The following is a 21,115-nucleotide window of genomic DNA, read 5'->3' on the forward strand; positions in this document are numbered from 1 at the left end:
ACCCTCAAGCCGCAAAAAAAGTGAACATGAGCAAGCTGTCACGTGATGCAAAAGTTCACGTGACTAGGGCTACACATGACTTCCAGTCCACCGGCGCCTCCTGGAGAGCAAGGACGCAAGGAAGCAGAGGTAAGAAGATTCCCGGGCTGATGGGCAGCGGTCGTGGCTCTGCGGTCGGCGGGGAGATGGACCCGGGTGGGGGCTTCCCCGGGAGATGCTCGCCAGCTCCTCCCCAGGGACTGCTGCACGGAAGCGCAGATGAGCAGGGGAGCTGGTAAACATCCTCTGCCGATGCTTCCTCTCTCAGATGTTCCGAGCCGCGCTGTCCCCACTCCTCTTGCTGCTACTTGTGTCCTGGGTGTCCCGGGGCGAAGCAGCTCCAGACCAGGATGAAATCGATTGCCTCCCCGGCCTGGAAAAGCAGCCCGATTTCCAGCAGTACTCCGGCTACCTCAGAGCCTCGGATAACAAGCACTTCCATTACTGGTGTGCCGCCCTGCCTCCCGAGGGGGGCATGATAACTGGGCGGACGAATTCTGTCAACCACAGGCAGGACAGAGTCTCTTACTTGCATCGATCCCTCTCTGTGCCCTTCCTAGGTTTGTGGAGTCGCAGAAAGACCCAAAGAACAGCCCGGTAGTGCTTTGGCTCAACGGGGGTCCTGGCTGCAGCTCTCTAGATGGGCTCCTTACAGAGCACGGCCCCTTCCTGGTGAGTTGACTCCTGTTTTCCCCCGCTGAGAGAGGGCAGGAGACAGGGAGGGAAAGAGGAAGGAATCTGTGGCTTCGCAAGTTTCTTTTCCTTCTTAACAATTCTATTTTGATACGGGTGGTAGTGGAGCATAACCTTAAACTCAGGGAGGCAGAGGCAGGTGGATCTCTGAGTTCGAGGCCAGCCTGGTCTACAAATCGAGTTCCAGGACAGCCAGGGCTACACAGAGAAATCCTGTCTCAAAAAAACAAACCCCAACTCTATTTTGTGTTTTATCTGACCCTTGACCTACCTTTCTGTACCTCTTAGGAAGTGTGGCAATATGTGAAGAGCCTAGCACTATGGCTCTTTCCACCCAGCTGCCTGTTGGGACTCACACAGCTGTGTCTTTCCTCCCCAGATCCAGCCAGATGGCATCACCCTGAAGTACAACCCCTACTCCTGGAACCTGGTACACCTGCCGCTGTGGGTCTTGGGGTGTCTCGGTACTTGAAGGGGTGGGGAACCCTCTTCTCATTCCCTCCTCCCCTCTAGATCGCCAACATGCTGTATATTGAGTCCCCAGCAGGAGTGGGCTTTTCCTACTCGGATGACAAGACATATGTGACCAATGACACGGAGGTGAGTCTGGCACCCGTCCACCGGCGCCATCCTCTGTTTCCCCAAAGCTGGCACGATGCGGGGAGAGAGCATGGCCTCAGAGTCCACTTTTGGCTCTGGCATGTACTCTGTGGTAGGCTCATAACAGAGTCACTTCCTCTTACACAAAATAAAGTGGGTTGGACTCATTACCTCTGAATATATTTCTAGTTTAAACATCAGGTCTCCTGACTCCTCCATCTCACCATCCCTAGGTGGCTCAGAACAATTATGAAGCCCTTAAAGATTTCTTCCGCCTCTTTCCGGAGTACAAGGACAACAAACTTTTCCTGACCGGAGAGAGCTATGCTGGCATCTACATCCCCACCCTGGCTGTACTGGTCATGCAGGATCCCAGCATGAACCTTCAGGTACAAGGCAGCAGCAGGAGGGAAGGCAGACACTTGGGGCCATGACCTTGGATTAGTAAGGTCAGCCTAGGCGCTCCTTCATAGCCTTGTAGTTGGCTACTCTGTCATCGTGCATGCCTCCTACGACAGAAAGCTTACCTGCCAGGCTGCCACATATGTTCCTTAGGTTGAATGACCTCCCCCACCTACCCCCACAAACCGCTCTGGATTTGAGCTTCTAGATTGCCCGTCTGGGTGTAGGTCAAGGGAGGGTCCTTCTCACCCTTCCGATGAACTGAGAACCCTGGGTGTTTCACAGGGGCTGGCTGTGGGCAATGGGCTCTCGTCCTATGAACAGAACGACAACTCTCTGGTTTATTTTGCCTACTACCATGGTCTTCTGGGGAACAGGTATGAGAGAGGGACAGTTGGGCAATATCTAGGGTGGGGCAAGTCATGAGATCTCAGATCTGTCCACTGGCACATGACATTCCTGCTCTGGTTTATGAGGAGGTAGGGTTGGCCAAAGGGTTTGATGCTTAAAGGCCAAGAACGGAGACCAAGATTTAAAGAAAGCAAGGAGACTGGGCATGGTGATCAGTAAGCCAGTGACTTGAACCCAGACTACCCACAAAAACCCGTCTCAAAAACACTTTTTATTTCCTTTTTAAAAAGGCCCTGAGGAGGGCTGTCTGTATAGACTGGGGGCAGGTTCTTGGGAACTGGCTTTGATAGCCTACATACCATACCCCGTCTTACCTTCCTTTTCCCCTGGGGAAGGGTCTGATGAGAGGCTGGAGGGAGGAGGACCCACCCTGCATTTCTTAGCGCCTTTGCCCACCTTCAGCCTGAACACTTTCTGGTCTACAGGCTTTGGACTTTGCTCCAGACCCACTGCTGCTCTCAGAACAAGTGCAACTTCTATGACAACAAAGACCCAGAATGCATAAACAGCGTGAGTTTCTGCCCCTTTCTGTGTCAGCCCTTCCTCACTGAGATGAGGCTCACACCTCTTCTTGGGAACCCCTAGCTCTCCAGCTCCGTTGCATCTCTTCCTGATAGAACTGGGGATTGAACCCAGGGCCTCAGGCATGCATGCAAGACAGCAGTCTACCAGCCGGGCTCTAGCTCCAGCTCACCCCACAGCCATTCTGTCCCCAACCTCCCAATTCTGTGGTCTCTGAGAAATCCAGTGAGGAAATTGAAGCCAAGGATGCTTAAGCCACTTGCCTTAAGTCACATGGCAGGGAACAGCTGCGCTAGGGTTGGACCCGGGTCTGGAAGATTGCTTCCAGTGAGCTTTGGGCTCTGTACCTGTGAAAAAAAAGTGGGTGAAGGGTGGTGACAGGAGATGGGGTAGGAGAACAGTCTATCTTAGGGCGAGTGGGTAAGGTCATGGAGGGCCGTGGATCCAGAAAACATGATGGTATGTTGTCACAGCTCCAGGAAGTGTCTCGAATTGTGAGCAACTCTGGCCTCAACATATACAATCTCTACGCCCCGTGTGCTGGTGGGGTGCCCGGCACTGATAGGTAGGTACTGCTAGTTATGCCCTGGGGCAATCCCAACTACCTCTAGAGGCCCAGCACCCATCTCCTCCCCCCCCCCCCCCAGATATGAGGACACTGTTGTGATCCAGGATTTTGGCAACATCTTCACTCGCCTGCCACTCAAGCGGCCATTTCATCAGGTATGGCAGGGCATGGGCTTTCCCCAGGGGAATAGGCAGGGCAGACAAGTAAAGGCCCTCACCCTGTGTCCGTGCTCCCAGGCACTGCTGTTGCGTTCTGGGAACAAGGTACGCATGGATCCCCCCTGCACCAACACCACAGCCCCCTCCACCTACCTCAACAACCCGTATGTTCGGAAGGCCCTCCACATCCCTGAGAAGCTGCCCCGCTGGGACATGTGCAAGTAAGCTTCTGTGGCCACTCACGGCTCAGGAGGTGGCATCCACAGGGTTCACAAGGGTCCTGCAGCCAGGGCTCCTCAGAGCAGGTGGTGTGGACTTTCAGGGTGAAAATTAGCTTGTGCAGGGTGTTTAATGGCCTTGACCTCCATCTCGATTGACATTCAAGACAATCAACTTGGAAGTTGCCACGCCGGTTAATATCAGACCCTTTTCTGACATTTAGTGAGTAGGCACTGTCCCATCTGCCACTCCACTGCCACCCAGAGCTGCTCAGTTCATTCTGTGACCCCTGCAAGTAAAGGGGTAACGCTAGCTCATCAAAGTCTAGCGAAGTCTTTCCTGATTGGTCAGTGCCCATGCTCTCTCTACTCCTTCATTTCCTGCTGTTACTGTCACACCTTCTGGTCCCCACACACTAAATGCCAGCCATACCCCAGCCATCGTAACAACCAAAAGATGCGCCCACATATCTCCCAAGTTTAGTTTAGGTGGGTTGAGAATCTCTGAATGCCAGTTCCGTTCAGGTAAGTGCCAGAGAGGGGAGATACCCAAAGTGGGGAATTGGAAAGGTCTGACTGTTGACTGTCCCCCTATGTTCCTGTTTTTGTTTTTGTTTTCCGTGTCCTGTGCATGCACTCCTGGCAGCCTCGTGGTGAACTTACAGTACCGCCGTCTCTATCAAAGCATGAACTCCCAGTACCTGAAGCTGCTCAGCTCACAGGTATGTGGGTGTAGCTCAGCAGGCTCCAGCCAGGGCTTCCAAGGCTTTCCTCCATCGTAGCTGTAGGCTCTAGAGCAACATGTCAAGTGGGGTGCCTCTTCAGGGCTCAACCCACCACACCCTGGTTGTTTTATGTTCTTATTCTGAGGCTCTGACTTGCTCCATAGCCCAGGCTAGCTTTGAACACAGCAATCCAGCCTCAAACTCTCCAGTACTGGGATTACAGTTGTGCCAACACGCCCAGCTCTGGGAAAGTGTCATACATTCTCAGCTGTGGTTTCCCTGTCTGTAAAATGAGACTAATAAGCTGGGCTTGGTGACTCATGCCTATAAGCCCAGCCTTGGGGAGACCGAGGAGAAACCTCAATTTCTAAGCCAGTCTGGGCCCCATGATAAGACTGTCTCATTTGGAGGATGGGAGTGTCTTCCTCCCTGTATAGTAAAAGCACCTGCTTGGTGCTTACTGTGTAGTATGCAAGCGGAAAATGTGAATTTCAAGTTACTGTTATTAGCTGGGCTTCTGAATTCCCAGGGAAGGGCTGAGGGCCTGTGCCTACCCCACACTTCTGTTTTCCCCTTCTCCTACTCCAGAAATACCAAATCCTGCTGTACAATGGCGATGTGGACATGGCCTGCAATTTCATGGGGGATGAGTGGTTTGTGGATTCCCTCAACCAGAAGGTAGGGTTGTGCGGGGGGGGGCGCGGGGGCGGAGGCGGGTGTGCCCGGAGCAGCTCTAGTCTGCAGAGGCACACCTGGAGATGACTCTCCAGTCCTGAGATGTTGAGGGCAGCCATAAGCGAGGATGGTGGGAGCCGCTGGCTGATGTCTCTCCCCATGGACAGATGGAGGTGCAGCGTCGGCCCTGGCTAGTGAACTACGGGGAGAGTGGAGAGCAGGTAGCCGGCTTCGTGAAGGAGTTCTCCCACATTACCTTCATCACCCTCAAGGTAGGACTCAGCCCCCCGAGGGACAGCTGAGGCCACAGGGACAGTGGTAGGACCTCCCATCTTTACCCTCTGGCTTCTGTTTGTTCTGGGACACCACTAGAGCATCAGGACAAGCTTTCAGGGTGAAGCGGGGAAGAATAAAGGTCTTGGGGTGAAGTCCCAGGGGCAAAGGGTCATCATAAGTATTGGGGATCCAAGCCTCACAAAGCTTTGCTCCCCAGGGCGCTGGACACATGGTCCCCACGGACAAACCTCGAGCCGCCTTCACCATGTTCTCTCGTTTCCTGAACAAGGAGCCTTACTGAGGGGACCCATGGAAGTCCTCAGTACCTGACCCAGCCTCTCCCAGCCTCTCTCTCGGTGGAGAGCTGTCCCACCTTACAGAGTGCCCCTGTGGGGCAGGTCCTGCGCTAACACTATCCCTGGCCTCTCGCAGCCCTGTGCGTCCCAGCCTGGGCCTCAGGGATTCACAGAGACAGCCTGGGGCAGTGAGCACTTTGTTCCCCTGACAGTGTGGTGGCTTGACCTCCCCACAACCTGCTTAATGAATGCCCCATCCCAGGACCCCAACAGAGCTCTAGGGCAGCCCAAGGAGAGGGGTGGATGGATTGTAATTGATGGCTGACTGATTATGAAATTAAATCCGGCATAGCTTCAAACAGAATTCTTCTCTGTGGCACTGGGGATACTACAGGTTATGGATGGGAAGGGGGATAGGCTGCTACTGAGAGAACTCTGAATGTCCTGAAGGCCAGCTGCCTGTGTGGGACAAAGGACTCAGGCAGCTGCTGCAGAGGCTGGAGGGACACTGGAGTCCACAATGACCGCAGGACGGTTCTTGTCAATCACTTCTCGAAGCCCTTTGGCAAAGTGGAGGTCAGCCCCAACGGTGAGGAAGCCCTGGGGAGGGGACAGGGAGTGTCACTCATTCCTGCAGTAATTTGGAGACAGCCTTTCCAAACAAACACAAAAAGACTTGGCAAATCAGCGGCCCCAGCTCCTTTGCAGTGTGTCTCCTCTGTACCTCGGCTTGTTTCTGAATAAAATCCCTTACTACCTTAAAATAAATAAATAAATAAATACATAGGAACAACTGGTGGAGAAGGGGCTTTGGAGAGCAAACAGCACTGGGGTGCATCCTCCCCGCCCACAGTCTACTTACTGCGTGGTTGGTCACCACCTCACGAACAAAGTTGATGCCTTCCGGGAGGGGGATCTGCACCCCACGCCAGGTCCGCTCTGTGTGGAAGAGGCAAGCTCAGCCGGGGTCCCTCCAGCTGAGCCCCGTCCTCCCTCCTTCCTTCCTCACATCCTCAGCCCCTACCATTAAGCATGGGCATCACACCGATTTGCAACAATGTCTTCAGTGGGGTCTGCAGTGGGATCAGCTGAAGGAAAAAGAACACAGCATCGCATGCATGGGTGGTGGGTTTCTGTAAGCTGCTGTCTGCCCCAAGGCCTGGACCCACCCACAGCCATTCCCAACTCACTGCCAGAGACTCCAGCGCAGACTGATTGGAGTAGATCTGAAACCTGTAGGAGAGAAATGGGTCAAGTGTCAGCCTTCCAGTTCCACCTGTCATCTTTCTAGGTAGCTGCCATTGCCCAGGTGTGCATCCCTGAGTGGCTCTTGTCTTTGGAGCCCCTTTCTTTCAGCCTGCTACCTTTCGTTTGCCAAGAATGCCAATGTGGCTGGGCATTGGTGGCGCATGCATTTAATCTCAGCACTCGAGAGGCAGAGGCAGGCGGATCTCTGTGAGTTCGAGGCCAGCCTGGTCTACAGAGCAAGTTCCAGGACAGTCTCCAAAACAATACAGAGAAACCCTGTCTCGAAAAAACAAAAACAAAACAAAAAAAAGAATGCCAATGTTCTGGCGAGTAATGGTTTGTTTTATCTAACAACATTCAACAACGTTTACTCCCTGTCAGATACAAAGCTTATTCAAAAAATTAAAACAGGGCTGGCAAAATGGCTCAAGTGTGGGTAAGGGCGCCTGCCACCAAGCCTGACTGACTGGGCTTGACCCCCTAGGGCACGCATGACAGAGGAACTTCCACAGGTTGTCCTTTGACCGCCACATGTACTCCTTGGCATGCAGTCACCCACACAAGAAAAGCTAGCCAGGTTGGTGGCCCACTCCCTTAATGACAGCACTCAGAAGCCAGAGGCAGGCAGATCCCTGTGAGTTCCAGGCCAGCCGGGTCTACAGTGAGTTCCAGGACAGCCAGGACTATTACACAGAGAAATCCTTTCTCAACAAGGGAAAAGAGAGGAAGGAAGGAAGGAAGGAAGGAAGGAAGGAAGGAAGGAAGGAAGGAAGGAAGGACATTGGAATGCTGGGCTGAAGATGTAGAGCCCTTTCCTAGCATGTATAAAGCCCCATTCCATTCCCAACACCTCATGGCATGTGTGCGTGCGTGTTTGTGTGTGTGCTTGCATGGGCAAAGATGCACATGTGTGTAGGGGTGTATGAATATATGCATGTGGAGGCTGGAGTTAAACTCATCCACAGTGTTGTTTGGAGTCAGAATCTCTCATTGGCCTGAAGCTCCTGTGACATGCCAAGCTGTCTGGGCAGTGAGCTCTAGGCATCTGTCTGTGTCTTCCCCAGTGCTGGGATTACAAGCCATTGCCTCTAAACTCTGGTTTTTAGGTGGATTTTATAACTCAAACTCAGGTGTGGTGACACTTTGTTTGTGCTCTAACACAGCTTGCCCTCAGAGGGTGGAGCTAGCCACCAGTTAACCATAGAGGCCGGGCAGTGATGGCACACACCTTTCACCCCAGCACTTGGGAGGTGGAAGCAGGAAATCTGGAGTTCAAGGCCACCCTGGGTTACCTGAGATTTAACCAGTCTAAGAGAAACAAAGCTTAAAGGGTCCAGGAATATAGAAATGTAAAATTGTAATCCCAAATAACAGTGGCTAGGAGCCACTGTTAGCCCTTAACAACCACTTTCCGCCTTAAGAGCAGACACCCTGGCAGTCACTGTGCACAGAGGTAAACTTTGAACACTGGTCTCTTGCCTCCCAGCTTCCCAGCTAGGCAGGTAGGGTAGACAATGGTTAGTGTCTAACTACCGCCTCTATGGGACCCTCTGCATTGTATTCCCTTAATTTTTAAGTGTCCTCCTCCATGACTCTCTACTCTCTGCCTTGCATTCTTTCAGGGACAGCAAAAAGCAGCTGTTTCAGACACAGGCTTTCACAAACATCCTAACATCCTGTAGCCAAAAGCTGTAAAACTCAAAATGTAATGTGACTTTAAGCCTGGCCTCAAGGTTGTAAAAGCTCTTTGACCCACACCAGGTGGTGCTGGATTTTACTGTAAGAGGCCCTAAACCAGTCCCCATTGCCAAGTTTCAGAAGGTCTGGCTGTGGTCCCAGTTGACTGGTAGGCTTTTTGTGCCCCGCGGTGATTTTTTTTTTCCTTTTTTTGAAATAAAGTTTGCTTCTGGTTTCATAGACTTCAGCGGTCTGTTCCCCGTTATTTGCCCACCCCACCCCCACCCCCACCCCACCCCCACCCCCACCACAAACAGCTCACACCTTTGATCCCAGCACTACGGAGGTGGACGCAGGAAGTGATATGGCTGGGGGGAGAGAGGAATGTAAGGCAGGAGGCAGGAGCTCCATCCTTTCCAGTCTGAGGATTCATAGAGATAAGACCTTGAGTGTCTGGCTCCTTTACTTCTCTGATCTTTCAGCTTTCACCCCCTAATACCTGACTTCCGGGTTTTTGTTTTGTTTTTTTTTCCGGTTTTTCAAGACAGGATTTCTCTGTATTGTTTTGGAGACTGTCCTGGAACTCACTCTGTAGACCAGGCTGGTCTCGAACTCACAGAGATCCGCCTGCCTCTGCCTCCCAAGTGCTGAGATTAAAGGTGTGCACCACCAACACCTGGCTTTGGGTTTTATTATTAAGGCCAATTAGATTGACACTACATTCAGGCCTTGTTTGGTGTTGATATTTGAGACAGGATCTTGCTATGTAGGTTACCCTTGGCTGGCCTCAAACTCACTGCAATTTCCCTACCTCAGCCTCCCTGGTGCTATGATGACCTGGCCAAGCTGAGACACTGTAAAACAAAGAGTGACTCAGTCCTCATTCACAGCCCTAAGTATCTGGGACTGGTAGAAATTGTTTGTCACTGATGAGGAAACTGAAGCTGGAAAGGGAACTTAAGTTGCCTGAAGTCACGTGGCTGTGTGGACTGGACCCTGCCTCAAGATTCCAAGGCCTTGTATTGTTGCAGCCTGGGAGCAGCACTGTTCTGTATCAACACTGTCTACTATGTATTCACTAGCTAATGAGCTGTGACCGGCAGCCTAAGTGCTGTTTAATTATAACTATAAAAGCAGAGAGTCGCACACGGCCAGGGGCGATGACACTTGATACCCAGCCCAAGAGAGTAGATGGTGTTTTCACCTGTATTTAGCACAGCACGAAATGAGCCCTAGAAAGATAAAATGACTGCTTCAAGGTCACCACTGCTTCAAGTCAAGGTTGATGTCCACGCCAGGGTTTCCCATCCACGTTGTTATGTGACTGTGGGTGAGTCATTTAGCCTTACTGAATCAATTTGTTGGTCTGCAATAATACCGGCTTTGCCTGCTTCTAGATGTTGGGAGAATTCAGGGGAGTTGCTTTAAGAAACCACTGTTAGCCAGGAGTGATGACACATGCCTGTAATCCCAGCACTTAGGAAACAGGTCTCTTTGACTTTAAGGCCAGCCTGGTATATACATACACCAGGTGCCAGTCCACCCAATGCTACATACTGAGATAAGAATACTTTGGGGGTTGGGGAGATGTAGTTCAGTTGGTATAATGTTGCTGTCTAGCGTGCACTAGGCCCCGGGTTCAATTCCTGAACTCCGCATGAACAGGACATGGTGGTGTGTACCTGTGATCCCAGCGCTCTGGAGATGGAAGCAGGATCATCTTTGGCTGCATAGTCAGGCTTTGGATGTGTGGGTGTGTGTGCATGGCAAGCATGTGAGGTCAGAAGACATCCTCCGGGGTAACGGTGCCTCCCACCTTTTGTCTGAGACAGGGTCTTTCTTAGGCCAGGCTAGCTCTCATTTGCACTCCCAAGGATCCACCTAAGTCCGGTCATCATCACTGGAATAAGGCATGTGCTGTCATGTTCAGCTTTTCCCCGGGCGTCTAGGGATTCAAACTCAGGACCTTGTGCTGACGAGGCAAGAACTTTACCAACTGAACCATATCTGTATCCTTGAGTCAAAATATTTTTTAAAAGATTTATTTATTTTTATTTTGTGTGCAATGGTGTTTTCCCTGCATGTATATTTATGAAGGTCCCCAATCGCCTGGAATTGGAGCTACAGACAGTTGTGAGCTGCCATACGGGTGCCGGGAATTGAACCCAGGGTCTCTGGAATATCAGCCAGTGCTCTTAACCACTGAGTCATCTCTCCAGTCCTGAGTTGAAATGTTCTTTATTAATGAATTCATTCACTCATTCATTTTGAGACAGGGTCCCACTATGTAGCTCTGGCTAGCCTGGAACTCACTATGTAGACTAGGGTGACCTTAAACTCACAGACCTCCACCTGCCTATGTTGCGTACTTAAAGGCATGTGCCATAACCCCGGACTGGAGTTCAGTTTTGTATGTACTAACAAAGACAGACCCCAGCTTGTTGGAGGCTTCCAGGAATAGCTCAGTTCTAGTGCCGAGGCTCTGTTGGGAAGTTATCACTATGCTGGCGGTATCAAGGCTCAGAAGTTAAGGGCCCACCCAGAACCCTTACCGACTTCATACCTGCGAAGGTCCAGTTTTACTCGCAGCGCCTTGCCCCGGAGTGCCATCTTGGCACTGAGACGCGCTTCCTGAAGGAAAGTGCGTGGAGACATTACGAACTGGAAAGGTCCCAGCCCACTTTTCATTGACCCCCCCAGATCCCCTCATTCTGGTGCCCATACCATGATCATCTTGGACAGCTCGACTTCAGGCAGCATGGGTGGGGCCAAGGTGATGGTGACACTGGCCGTGACAGAGATGGTGGTGCCCGAGGGCTTGATGGTGCATCGTGGAGGGCTCATGGCCTGCAGCTTCAGCTTCAGAGGGGAGTTAATCACTGCAGGGCTCTGGAAAGAGGAAGGGAGGCAGGTCACAATCCCAAACTGGTGCCTGGGTGTGCTGTTGGGGGACAAAGTCTCAGCCTTTTTGGAGGCAAGGAATGGCAAGTACAGGCCAGTGTGGCAATGCCCCACACCCTTCCGACCTGCACCCAGCCAGGAGTGTCCTTCCTTCTTTCTCTTTTGAGATGGGCTCTTGCTATGTTTCCAGGCTGGCCTTCAAACCCTAGACTCCAGAGTTCCTCTGGCTCAGCCCAAGTGCGGAAATTATAGCATGCACCCCACACCTGACTCCCCCTCCTTCCTCCTCAGTATTTAATCTAGCCTCAAGCCCCAGTTGGGACTCCCCAGGGATGACCTTTTCGCTTGAACCTCCCAGATCCTGCCTCCTCATCTGAGCTGCTCTGAAGGCCACGTAATACTCTTGCATGAATGCACTCAATCATTGCTAAACGAGATGCTGAGCCAGGTGTGGTAGCAAAACCTGTAACCCCAGTCTTTGGGAGGTAGAGGCAGATGGAAAGGAAATTCTCATAAATTACATATATATGATTTGAGGCCAGCCTGGGCTACATGAGATCCAGTTTCAAAAGCAAACATTCCCTTAAGCATAATTCTTACTACAGCATACATAGTAGCTCACTTAGGTCTCACACAACCAAGTGAGCCAGGTACTATTATTCTCATTTTGTATATGTGTTCATGGTGTATGTGGGTGCATGTGAGCACACACAAACATATGTTCTTGCTACAGGTCAGCTTAAGTGTCTTTCTTTATCACTTCCAACCTTATTTTTTTTTAAACAGGGCTGCTCACTGGACCTGGAGCTTACTGAATCAGCTTGATTGGCAGGCCAGCAGATCCCACAGATCCTCCTGTCTTGTCTCCAGAGCTGTGACAGGCTGCTGCTCCCAGCTTTTAACATGGGTGCTGGGGATCCAAGGTCAGGCCCTCATGTGATTAAGGCAAGCGCTTTACTAACTGAACCATTCCCCCAGGGAACTGAAGCACACAGACTATAAAGTTGTACAAAGTTGTGTGGTTATTCAGCTGCAGAGCTGACAGACACATGTGAGCAGCCTGGGAACAGTCATGCTGTCAACAACTCAGCCATTGCGTTGACAATGACAATGAAGGCAGTAACAACAGCAGTTGTTTCACTGGACACTTACTCCATAGCAGGTGCTGTTCTAACTACATGGGTTACTTCACTGAAAACTCACGACAAGCTTACAAGGTTGTTGATGGAGAATAGGCCAGCGTGACCTGGAGTCACAGGGATTCAAATTCTGTCACTTACAAAATTGTAGGTTTGTCTATCACATGCACGCAGTGCTCTCAGAGAGCAGAAGAGGGCAGGAGGGCCTCTTGAATTAGAGTTCCAAACGGTTGTTAGCTACTGTGTGGGTGCTGGAAACCAAACCCTAGGTTCCAAATGGTTGTTAGCTACTGTGTGAGTGCTGGAAACCCAATCCTAGGTTCCAAACGGTTGTTGGCTACTGTGTGGGTGCTGGAAACCAAACCCTAGGTTCCAAACGGTTGTTAGCTACTGTGTGGGTGCTGGAAACCCAATCCTAGGTTCTCTTGAGAGCAGCAAGTGCTCTGAACCACTGAGCCATCTCTCCAGCCCCTGGAGTATATATTTCTAAAAAATGTTTGTATACGGGGAAAGAACTCAGAGGCTCAGGCATGCTAAGCCAGCATTCTACCAACAGAGCTATATCCCTAAACCCATTTGCTTAGACTGATTGAGTGATTTTTTTTGAGACAGGGTTTCTCTGATAAGAGCCCTAGCTGTCCTAGAACTTGCTTTGTAGACCAGGCTGAGCTCAAACTCAGAGATCCACCTGCCTTTGCCTCCCATGCACAGGGACTAAAGGTGTGCACCACCACACCTGGCTCAAACTCCTGTTTTAAAATGTTTTCATTCTCACTCTCTTCCCCCATTAAGTAAATCTAAGTAAATGAGTGTGGTGACCACCCTGAAGACCCTACACTTGGAAGGCTTGGGTTCTCTCCCAACCTCACAGCTGCTCTGTGAAGGAGACAGGGCAGGAAGTGCCAACCCTGCTTCACAGAGTGGGATATACAATTCAGCCGGGTAAGGGGACTTGGCCACAGGCAAAAGGCCAGGCCTTCTGTTCCCTCTCTAGTCACCACTGGAGGGCTCCAACTGCACCCTCCACCTACTACCTCACTGTTGTGTAGGTGGGGTGACCTCCAACCCCAGTCACACCCCTGCCAATACTCACCAGTAGAACAATGCTCCCAAAGTAGGTGGCCCTCAGAAGCATGTCCAAGTCACTTGGCACCTGAACAGGGGAATTAGGAATGAGACAGGGTCACTGGCCTCACCATCATGAGCTCTTCTTGCCCAGCCTCGGACACAAGCCTGATATACCTTGTCTCCCACAAGTGTCAGCTGCAGGGCCCCAGCTTGGAAGTAGCTCTCCATGGCAGAATCAAAGAAGGACTCAGAGAAGGCCACGTACACCATCCGCTCCTCCTCTTCCAACTGTGGCTCCACCGCCCTGTTGAGGAAGCTCCAGTTCCCCTCAGTCAGGGGGAAGAATGTTCCCTGGGGTTGGGAGTTCAGGGTCAGGTCAAGGCAGAATGGATTTGTGCCAGGCAGTCAGGAGCCATGGAGACCTGGACTCTGGCTGGTGTGTGTGTGTGTGTGTGTGTGTGTGTGTGTGTGTGTGTGTGTGTGTGTGTGTGTGTGTGTGTGTGTGTGTAGGAGGAAGGTTGCTCATCTCTCAGAAAGCACTCAGAGGCCAGGAGACATGTGGCAGGCAGCACAAGAACAAGACCTGGGGTAAGTGCTGCTCTCCCAGAGGACTGGGGTTCAGATCCCAGCACCCATAGTTGCTCAACAGTCTGCTGGTTCCAGGGAATCTGAGTCCCTCTTCTGTCCTCCACAGGCATACACATTGCTGCACTTATATACAAGTAGGCAAAGTGTTCATACACATAAACAAGTTAGCCCAGAAAGAAGCAAAAAAACAAAGAAAGAAAAGGAAGAGCCCGGCATTGGTGGTGCACGCCTTTAATCCCAGCACTCGGGTGCAGAGGCAGGCGGATCTCTGTGAGTTCAAGGCCAGCCTGGTCTACAGAGCGAGTTCCAGGATAGCCTCCAAAACAATACAGAGAAACCCCATCTCAAGAAAAAAAAAAAAAAAAAGAACCTGAAAGCTGTCAGACATAGTGGGGCATGCTTTTAATCCCAGAACTCAGAAGGCAGAGGCAGACAGATCTTTAGGAGTTCCAGACCAGCTAGGGCTACACAGTCTTAAAAAAACAGGCTGCTGGCTCAGAATGGCTTTGGTGGCTGTCCAGTTTCTCTCCAGCCCCTCTACCTAAGCTCCCCTTAGGCAAAAGAAAAGGTCTCCATCAAATTCAAAGACACCCCAGTAATTCCTGTATCCTTATGATGTCCTGACCAGGAACTGAAGGGGGAATCCATAGGGGAGGGATTTTACATTGTTATTCCAGCCATCCCAGCTGTTAAAAAGGCTGGAAGGCATTGTCGTCTGGATTTATCACTTTCCAGTCAAGCCTTGAAGACCAGAGGGAAAAATAAAAGTCCACTGAGTCAGTCATGGTTGGATGCTGAATGTTGTCTGAGCCTGTTAAGGATGATGATGGGTTTTGATTCAGACTTTTTTTTGTTTTTGTTTTTTGTTTGTTTGTTTTTTTGTTTTGGTTTTTTTTGTTTTTTTGTTTTTCGAGACAGGGTTTCTCTGTGGCTTTGGAGGCTGTCCTGAAACTAGCTCTTGTAGACCAGGCTGGTCTCGAACTCACAGAGATCCTCCTGCCTCTGCCTCCCAAGTGCTGGGATTAAAGGTGTGCGCTACCAAAGCCCGGCTGATTCAGACTTTTTTAGCATGCCCTTCTTGTCAGCCTGTCCTGGTCCTCTGCCTAGGGCTTGTAATGCTGAGCTGTATAAACTCCTGCCTGTTCCCACTAAGGGGACTGTTTCCTTCCCGCAAGAGTCTCTGGTTCATTTCTCCCCAGTCCTCTCTTGTTTTTAACCCCCCCATCACTATCCAGGCACCAGTCAAGGACCCTCACTTACCCAGCTTTTAAACAAATAATGGAGCTAGGATGAACTAATTCTCAAGGTCCCTTAGATCGGGCCTACTGGAGGGGTACACCAACTGCCACACCTGATAGCCCACTCAGCTCAAACAAGCCAGATTGGTAGCTACCCAAATTCCCTCAAGGCAGGTAGGGTTCCCCCTTGGGGTTGAGGGATGACAACAGGAGGTGGGAACCGCAAAAGCGGCAGTTGTGAGAATCTGGCTAGAGGCAGGATGTCTGGAGAGTGTTCTGCTGTGGCTTCAGGTTTTCAGGTTTTCGGTCACTCCTGCCTCCAAGCGGTACCTGAAGCAGATACCTAAAGACGGTGACTGAAAGCAAGGAGTCACCTGAAAACTGTGGGTGGACCAGCTGGACTGACCAGCTCATCCTCCTCCCCATATCTCACCCCTGTAAAAAGGCTCCAGACTAGCAGCTAAATGGTACCCTACTTCCAGGGAGCCCTCCTGCTATCCAGGAACAGTTACTCTTTCTTTTAAGTTCTCTGTAATTAAATACTCATTTCTTCTTTTTTTTATTTATTTTGTTTTTCCAGACAGGATTTCTCTATAGGTTTGGAGCCTGTCCTGAAACTCACTCAGTAGACCAGACTGGCCTCAAACTCACAGATATCCACCTGCCTCTGCCTCCCGAGTGCTGGGATTAAAGGGGTGAGCCACCGCCACCTGGCAAATTTATTTATGTATTTATTTATTTATTTATTTTTATTTTATGTGCATTGGTATTTTGCCATGGGTGTCCAAGTGTCCAAGCCCCTGGAACTGGAGTTACAGACAGTTATGAGTTGCCATGTGGGTCCTGGGAATTGAACCCAGATCCTATGGAAAAGCAGTCAGTGCCCTTAATCCCTGAACCATCTCTCCAGCCAAATACTTATTTCTAAAACTCAAAAAAAAAGTTTTAATAATACAGCTGAGTTTTCACATATACAAATTCAAGTACAATTAAAAGCATCAGCTGGGGGCTGGAGGGATGGCTCAGTGGTTAAGAGCACTGGAGGATGTGGGCTCAATTCCCAGCAACCATATGATAGCTCACAGCTGCCTATAGGTCCAGGTCTAGGGTATCCAACACCCTCTTCACACATGCAGTGAACATAACAGACAAAACCACTCATGCATAGAAAAAATTTTTTTTAATCTTAAAAAAAAAAGCATTGTTGCTGGCTGTGGTGGCACTCACCTTTAATCCCAGCGCTCAGGAGGCATAGGAAGGAGGATCTCTGAGAGTTTGAGGCCAGCCTGGTCTACAAAGCTAGTCGCAGGACAGCCGGGGCTGTTACACAAACAAACAGCGTTGTCAGACTGGCAAGACGGCGGCTCCCCTGATAAGGGAGCTTGCTGGCAGTCCTGAGGACCTAAGTTTGATCCCCAGGACCCAGGTGAAAGGAGAGAATCAACTCCAAGTTGTCCTCTGACCTCCACATGAGTGCCATGGCATGTGTTTGCACACACACCATTGTATCTATCAGTGGATATTTGCAGACTGTATGTCACACAAATGTGACACCATTTTAAATGGTGAAATTGAACATCCTCAGCTCATGGTACCCGTGGAGGGCTTGGACTCAGTCCCCCTCAGAAAACAAGACTGTTGGTACCTGACTGACAGATTGGGTGAGTCAGGGGATGGGCAGGGCATAAGCAAATCTCTCAAGTAAGGGCACAGCAGAACAGGAGGAGCTGTGGTGACAGCTTGCTTGTACAAATAAAGCCTGTCTGAGGGTCAGAGAATGGAGCTTGCCACTAGCTTACCATAGAGGTCTGGAGGTCTGTACAGACAGACAGGAAGTGAGAAGGCTGAGCAGAAACAGTATATAAACAGGGAAAAACAAGAACTCGCTCTCTTTTCGGCTGAGAAGCTAAGGAGGTAAAGTGTGGCTGTGGCTTGTTCCTTCTGTCTGATCTCTCAACATTTTCCTCTATATCTGACTCAGACCGATTAAGAAATCCATTTACAGAGCCAGGCATTGGTGGCGCACGCCTTTAATCCCAGCACTCAGGAGGCAGAGACAAGTGGATCTCTGTGAGTTTAAGGCCAGCCTGGTCTACAAGAGCTAGTTCCAGGACAGCCTTCAAAGCCACAGAGAAACCCTGTCTCAAAACAAACATACAAACAAACAAAAAGGGAAATCCATTTACGGGTGGAGAGATGGCTCAGAGGTTAAGAGCACTGGCTGCTCTTCCAGAGGTCCTGAGTTCAATTCCCAGCAACCACATGGTGGCTCACAACCATCTGTAATGAGATCTGGTGCCCTCTTCTGGTCTGCAGGCATACATGCAGACAGAACACTGTATACATAATAAATAAATAAATCTTAAAAAAAAAAGAAAGAAAGAAAAGAAAAAGAAAGAAATCCATTTACAAAGAGCTATAGAGACTCAGGATGCAGTTAGAAAGGTGAGGCTCGAACCCACACCTGCAGCGGCAGGGAGCAGAGGAGAGTCAGCCCTGCCTGAAGAGCCCGGCTCAGCCACAGAGAGAAGGGAAGTTGGTTGGAGGTCAAAGCTCACCCGGAATTCCATATCCAGGTTGCCATTGGAGACCACAGGATCCTTCAAGAGGGAATAGTCGATGCCAACAAGCTCATCCACAGGACTACGCACTGCAGAAAGGGACTCAAGTCACTCCAAGCTGGGTGACATTGAGTCTGGTGCTTAACCTCTCTGTCTTTCATTCAATAGTGACACTCTTCCTCATAGGGTTCTTATTCATTCATCAGCAGTGACACTCTTCCTCATAGGGTTCTTATTCATTCATCAGCAGTGACACTCTTCCTCATAGGGTTCTTATTCATTCATCAGCAGTGACACTCTTCCTCATAGGGTTCTTATTCATTCATCAGCAGTGACACTCTTCCTCATAGGGTTCTTATTCATTCATCAGCAGTGACACTCTTCCTCATAGGGTTCTTATTCATTCATCAGCAGTGACACTCTTCCTCATAGGGTTCTTATTCATTCATCAGCAGTGACACTCTTCCTCATAGGGTTCTTATTCATTCATCAGCAGTGACACTCTCCCTCATAGGGTTCTTATGAAGATCAGATTGGCTTTAAGTAGAAAGCACTTAGACTTAATGTGGTGTACACGCTCAGTAATGAAGCTATTGTTAGTTCCCCCTACTACTGTGACTACTGGAAAGGTTTCATCAAGTCACTAAGTAAGACTGAAAAGGAGGGGGCCAGTGAAATGGCTCATTAGGTAAAGGAGCGTGTCTCCAAAGCCTGAAGCCTGCGTTCAGTCCTCAGAATCAGTACAAAGGCAGGAGACAATCAACTCCACAGTGCTGTTCTCTGACCTCACACATACACCATGGCATGGGTGCGCACACACACACACACACACACACACACACACACACACAATGAGTTTTAAAATGTTTAAGATGGTAAAAAGAGTCATTTCCCCTGCCTTCCTTTTCGACGTTCTTTACCCAATGGTCCTGAGGGAACAAAATCGCTCATCCACAGTAGACAGACACAGTGACTTAAGAAAACTTATGTTAACTGAACACCCATGAAACGCAAGTTGATGGAGACAAACGGGGCCCCAAGATCAGCAAGCACATACTAAAGACCCTGACGACCCCTGGGGAGGTGTTACCCCTCAAATCAGGAAACCGAAGCCCAGAGAGAAGTTTCCCCCCTTAAGGTTAGACAGCAGGTCATTGACACACTTGAACCCAGGACTGTTCTGTGGATGGACATAGAAGGGGCCTGTACGAGAGCAGGGTGCAGCTCCCTCCCACCCCAGCCGCAGGCCCCACCAGCACTGACTCACCCGGCACTGTGTCCAGCAGAGAGTTGAGCAGCACTGTCCCAGCGTGGTGGAGCACAGGGCAGATCTGGGGGACAGGGCCAGAGTCAGGGCTTCTCAGAGCCAGCCAGCCACCCCTACTTTGCTACCCAGGTCTGCCACCATCCACACCTGCTGATTGAGAAGGAACCGCATCCCAGAAGTGATGAACGTGGACAAGAAGTTATATACCCCCCTGCAAGGAGAGGAAAGTCTGGGTTAGCCCAGCCCTTGCTCCAACCACAAGCCAGGCCCAGGAAAAATGACAGTGCCCAAAAGAAACGGTTACAACAAGGACTCCTTAGTTCCAGCCAGCTCCATAAAATTCTCCAGGATCCAAGCCCAGGCCCTCTCTGCTTGACCCTCAAGGCTCCCTCCCCTGCCACATGCCTTCCAGCCTCAGAGCTGCTCAGAGGTCCCCACAGCTAGTCCTCACACTCCACATGCCCCCGCAGTGTCCCTGCCCTGTGGCCTCCTGACTCAGATGTCTCCTTTCCAGTAGTCTTCTCAGATCGCCCTCCATGGAAATCCCACCACCCTGAACACTCTCTTGGCTCCACTTCCTGGGTCCTGCTGACATCTGTTTAAATCCTAGCCGGGCTCTAAATGGCATTCTAGATCTTCAAGGCCCAGGACACACTACGCTTGTGGAACAAACAAAATCTGACAGTGTGCAAGCACCAGATCACAGATCTATCATGTTTCCCCTAAAAACCAACACCGAGGACCCAGGATCCCCACTATGTCACTTTTTCTTATTATTATTATTGAGAATGCAGAACAGGCCCAGTTATGTACACAGTTTCAGGGTGTCCTGGGCTTTGTTTGACACAAGTTCTCACTGTGTGACCCTAACTGGCCTAGAACTGAAGACAGTCCAGGCTGGTCTCCAACTCATAGAGTCCCTCCAACCTCTGCCTCCCAAGTGCTGGGATTAAAGGTGTGCACCACCCAGGCCCAGCTAATCCCAGCAACTACTTTTAATCTCAGCACTTAGACATTCTTATATGCCAGGGACTGTTCTAAATATTCTATATCTGACAACACAGTGTCCACGATGATCTGGTGAAATAGATTCCATTCTCCTCCCCCCATCTCCCAGAAGAAGTTGAGGCACTGAGCTTCAGCGACTTGCCCAAGTTCACACAGGCAGGAAGTGGGGGGGGGGCGACTAGGATTTGGACACATTCAGTGGGATTCCCAAGCTTAGCACTTGTCCTTTTCAGCACTGGGAAACTAGACTGTGGGGCTCAAAAGATATGCACTAGGGATAGGACTTACTTGAAGGTTCCCCCGAAGGCCATATTCATCCTAGAGACAGAGGCATCGCAGGAAACATTGGATACTTTAATCCGACCAGTGGGATCTTGGGAGAGTTGCAGACCTGTGCGGATGGACACACCCTCGGCCGAAGCGTTGATGTAGCCCCCATCATAGCTGCCGAAGGGGGGGTTCATGTTCACCCCAGTTAGGGATTAACTGAGATGTCACTACCATTCTCTTTACCTCACACAACATGATACCTCTTTTTCCATAAGTATACGAAATGTTTGTGATCACATGCATCCCCATTGCCCTCTCATCCCCGCCTGAGCCCCTCTCCCCAACATGGCCTGCCCTTACTTTCAGGACTTTTCTTTAATGATCTACTGAGTTTAATTAGTGTTGTTTGCATAAGCATGGGTGTGGAGTTATTAAATGGAGTATGCACAATGCACCGGCGTCTATAACACTTTTAGGAGAATGACCCCCTCACAGCCATTTGCTGCCTGGAGCTCTCAGCGAGGAGTGGAAGCTTGCAAACCCTCCTCATAACGCCTCTTTACCTTT

At 50.4% G+C, this 21,115-nt stretch overlaps 2 protein-coding genes across 2 annotated transcripts in view; one reads left to right on the top strand and one right to left on the bottom strand.

Moving 5' to 3' along the window:
* Ctsa (cathepsin A) lies at positions 1–5,942 on the top strand. The gene is made up of 15 exons (XM_005084988.4): positions 1–129; positions 308–486; positions 600–711; positions 1,112–1,162; positions 1,246–1,332; positions 1,566–1,721; positions 2,020–2,111; positions 2,571–2,655; positions 3,141–3,232; positions 3,315–3,390; positions 3,472–3,614; positions 4,258–4,333; positions 4,925–5,014; positions 5,179–5,283; positions 5,505–5,942. The coding sequence occupies exons 1-15, from the start codon at positions 76–78 to the stop codon at positions 5,586–5,588; spliced, it is 1,482 nt and encodes a 493-aa protein (XP_005085045.1). The 5' UTR covers positions 1–75; the 3' UTR covers positions 5,589–5,942.
* LOC101825013 (phospholipid transfer protein) overlaps positions 5,876–21,115 on the bottom strand; it is a 26,499-nt gene continuing 11,259 nt past the window's right edge. The window contains exons 6-17 of the mRNA XM_005084990.4: positions 20,567–20,722; positions 19,418–19,481; positions 19,271–19,334; positions 18,001–18,092; positions 13,791–13,967; positions 13,642–13,701; positions 11,233–11,397; positions 11,072–11,139; positions 6,774–6,816; positions 6,608–6,671; positions 6,446–6,522; positions 5,876–6,183 (exon numbers count right to left, since the gene is read on the bottom strand). Coding sequence (XP_005085047.1) covers positions 6,061–6,183; positions 6,446–6,522; positions 6,608–6,671; positions 6,774–6,816; positions 11,072–11,139; positions 11,233–11,397; positions 13,642–13,701; positions 13,791–13,967; positions 18,001–18,092; positions 19,271–19,334; positions 19,418–19,481; positions 20,567–20,722 — 1,153 coding nt within the window. The 3' untranslated portion in view covers positions 5,876–6,060. The remainder of the gene's footprint in view (positions 6,184–6,445; positions 6,523–6,607; positions 6,672–6,773; positions 6,817–11,071; positions 11,140–11,232; positions 11,398–13,641; positions 13,702–13,790; positions 13,968–18,000; positions 18,093–19,270; positions 19,335–19,417; positions 19,482–20,566; positions 20,723–21,115) is intronic.

The sequence above is a fragment of the Mesocricetus auratus genome, unplaced genomic scaffold (assembly GCF_017639785.1).
Source record: "Mesocricetus auratus isolate SY011 unplaced genomic scaffold, BCM_Maur_2.0 Super-Scaffold_100028, whole genome shotgun sequence".
NCBI lineage: Eukaryota > Metazoa > Chordata > Mammalia > Rodentia > Cricetidae > Mesocricetus > Mesocricetus auratus.

What these genes read in the sequence shown, in the direction of transcription:
- Ctsa (XM_005084988.4), top strand. Translation starts at nt 76, where the DNA reads ATGACTTCCAGTCCACCGGCGCCTCCTGGAGAGCAAGGACGCAAGGAA. An exon ending in CATGGTCTTCTGGGGAACAG is followed by an intron (nt 2,112 to 2,570) that starts GTATGAGAGAGG and finishes TCTGGTCTACAG; the next exon opens with GCTTTGGACTTTGCTCCAGA. An exon ending in TGAAGCTGCTCAGCTCACAG is followed by an intron (nt 4,334 to 4,924) that starts GTATGTGGGTGT and finishes CTCCTACTCCAG; the next exon opens with AAATACCAAATCCTGCTGTA.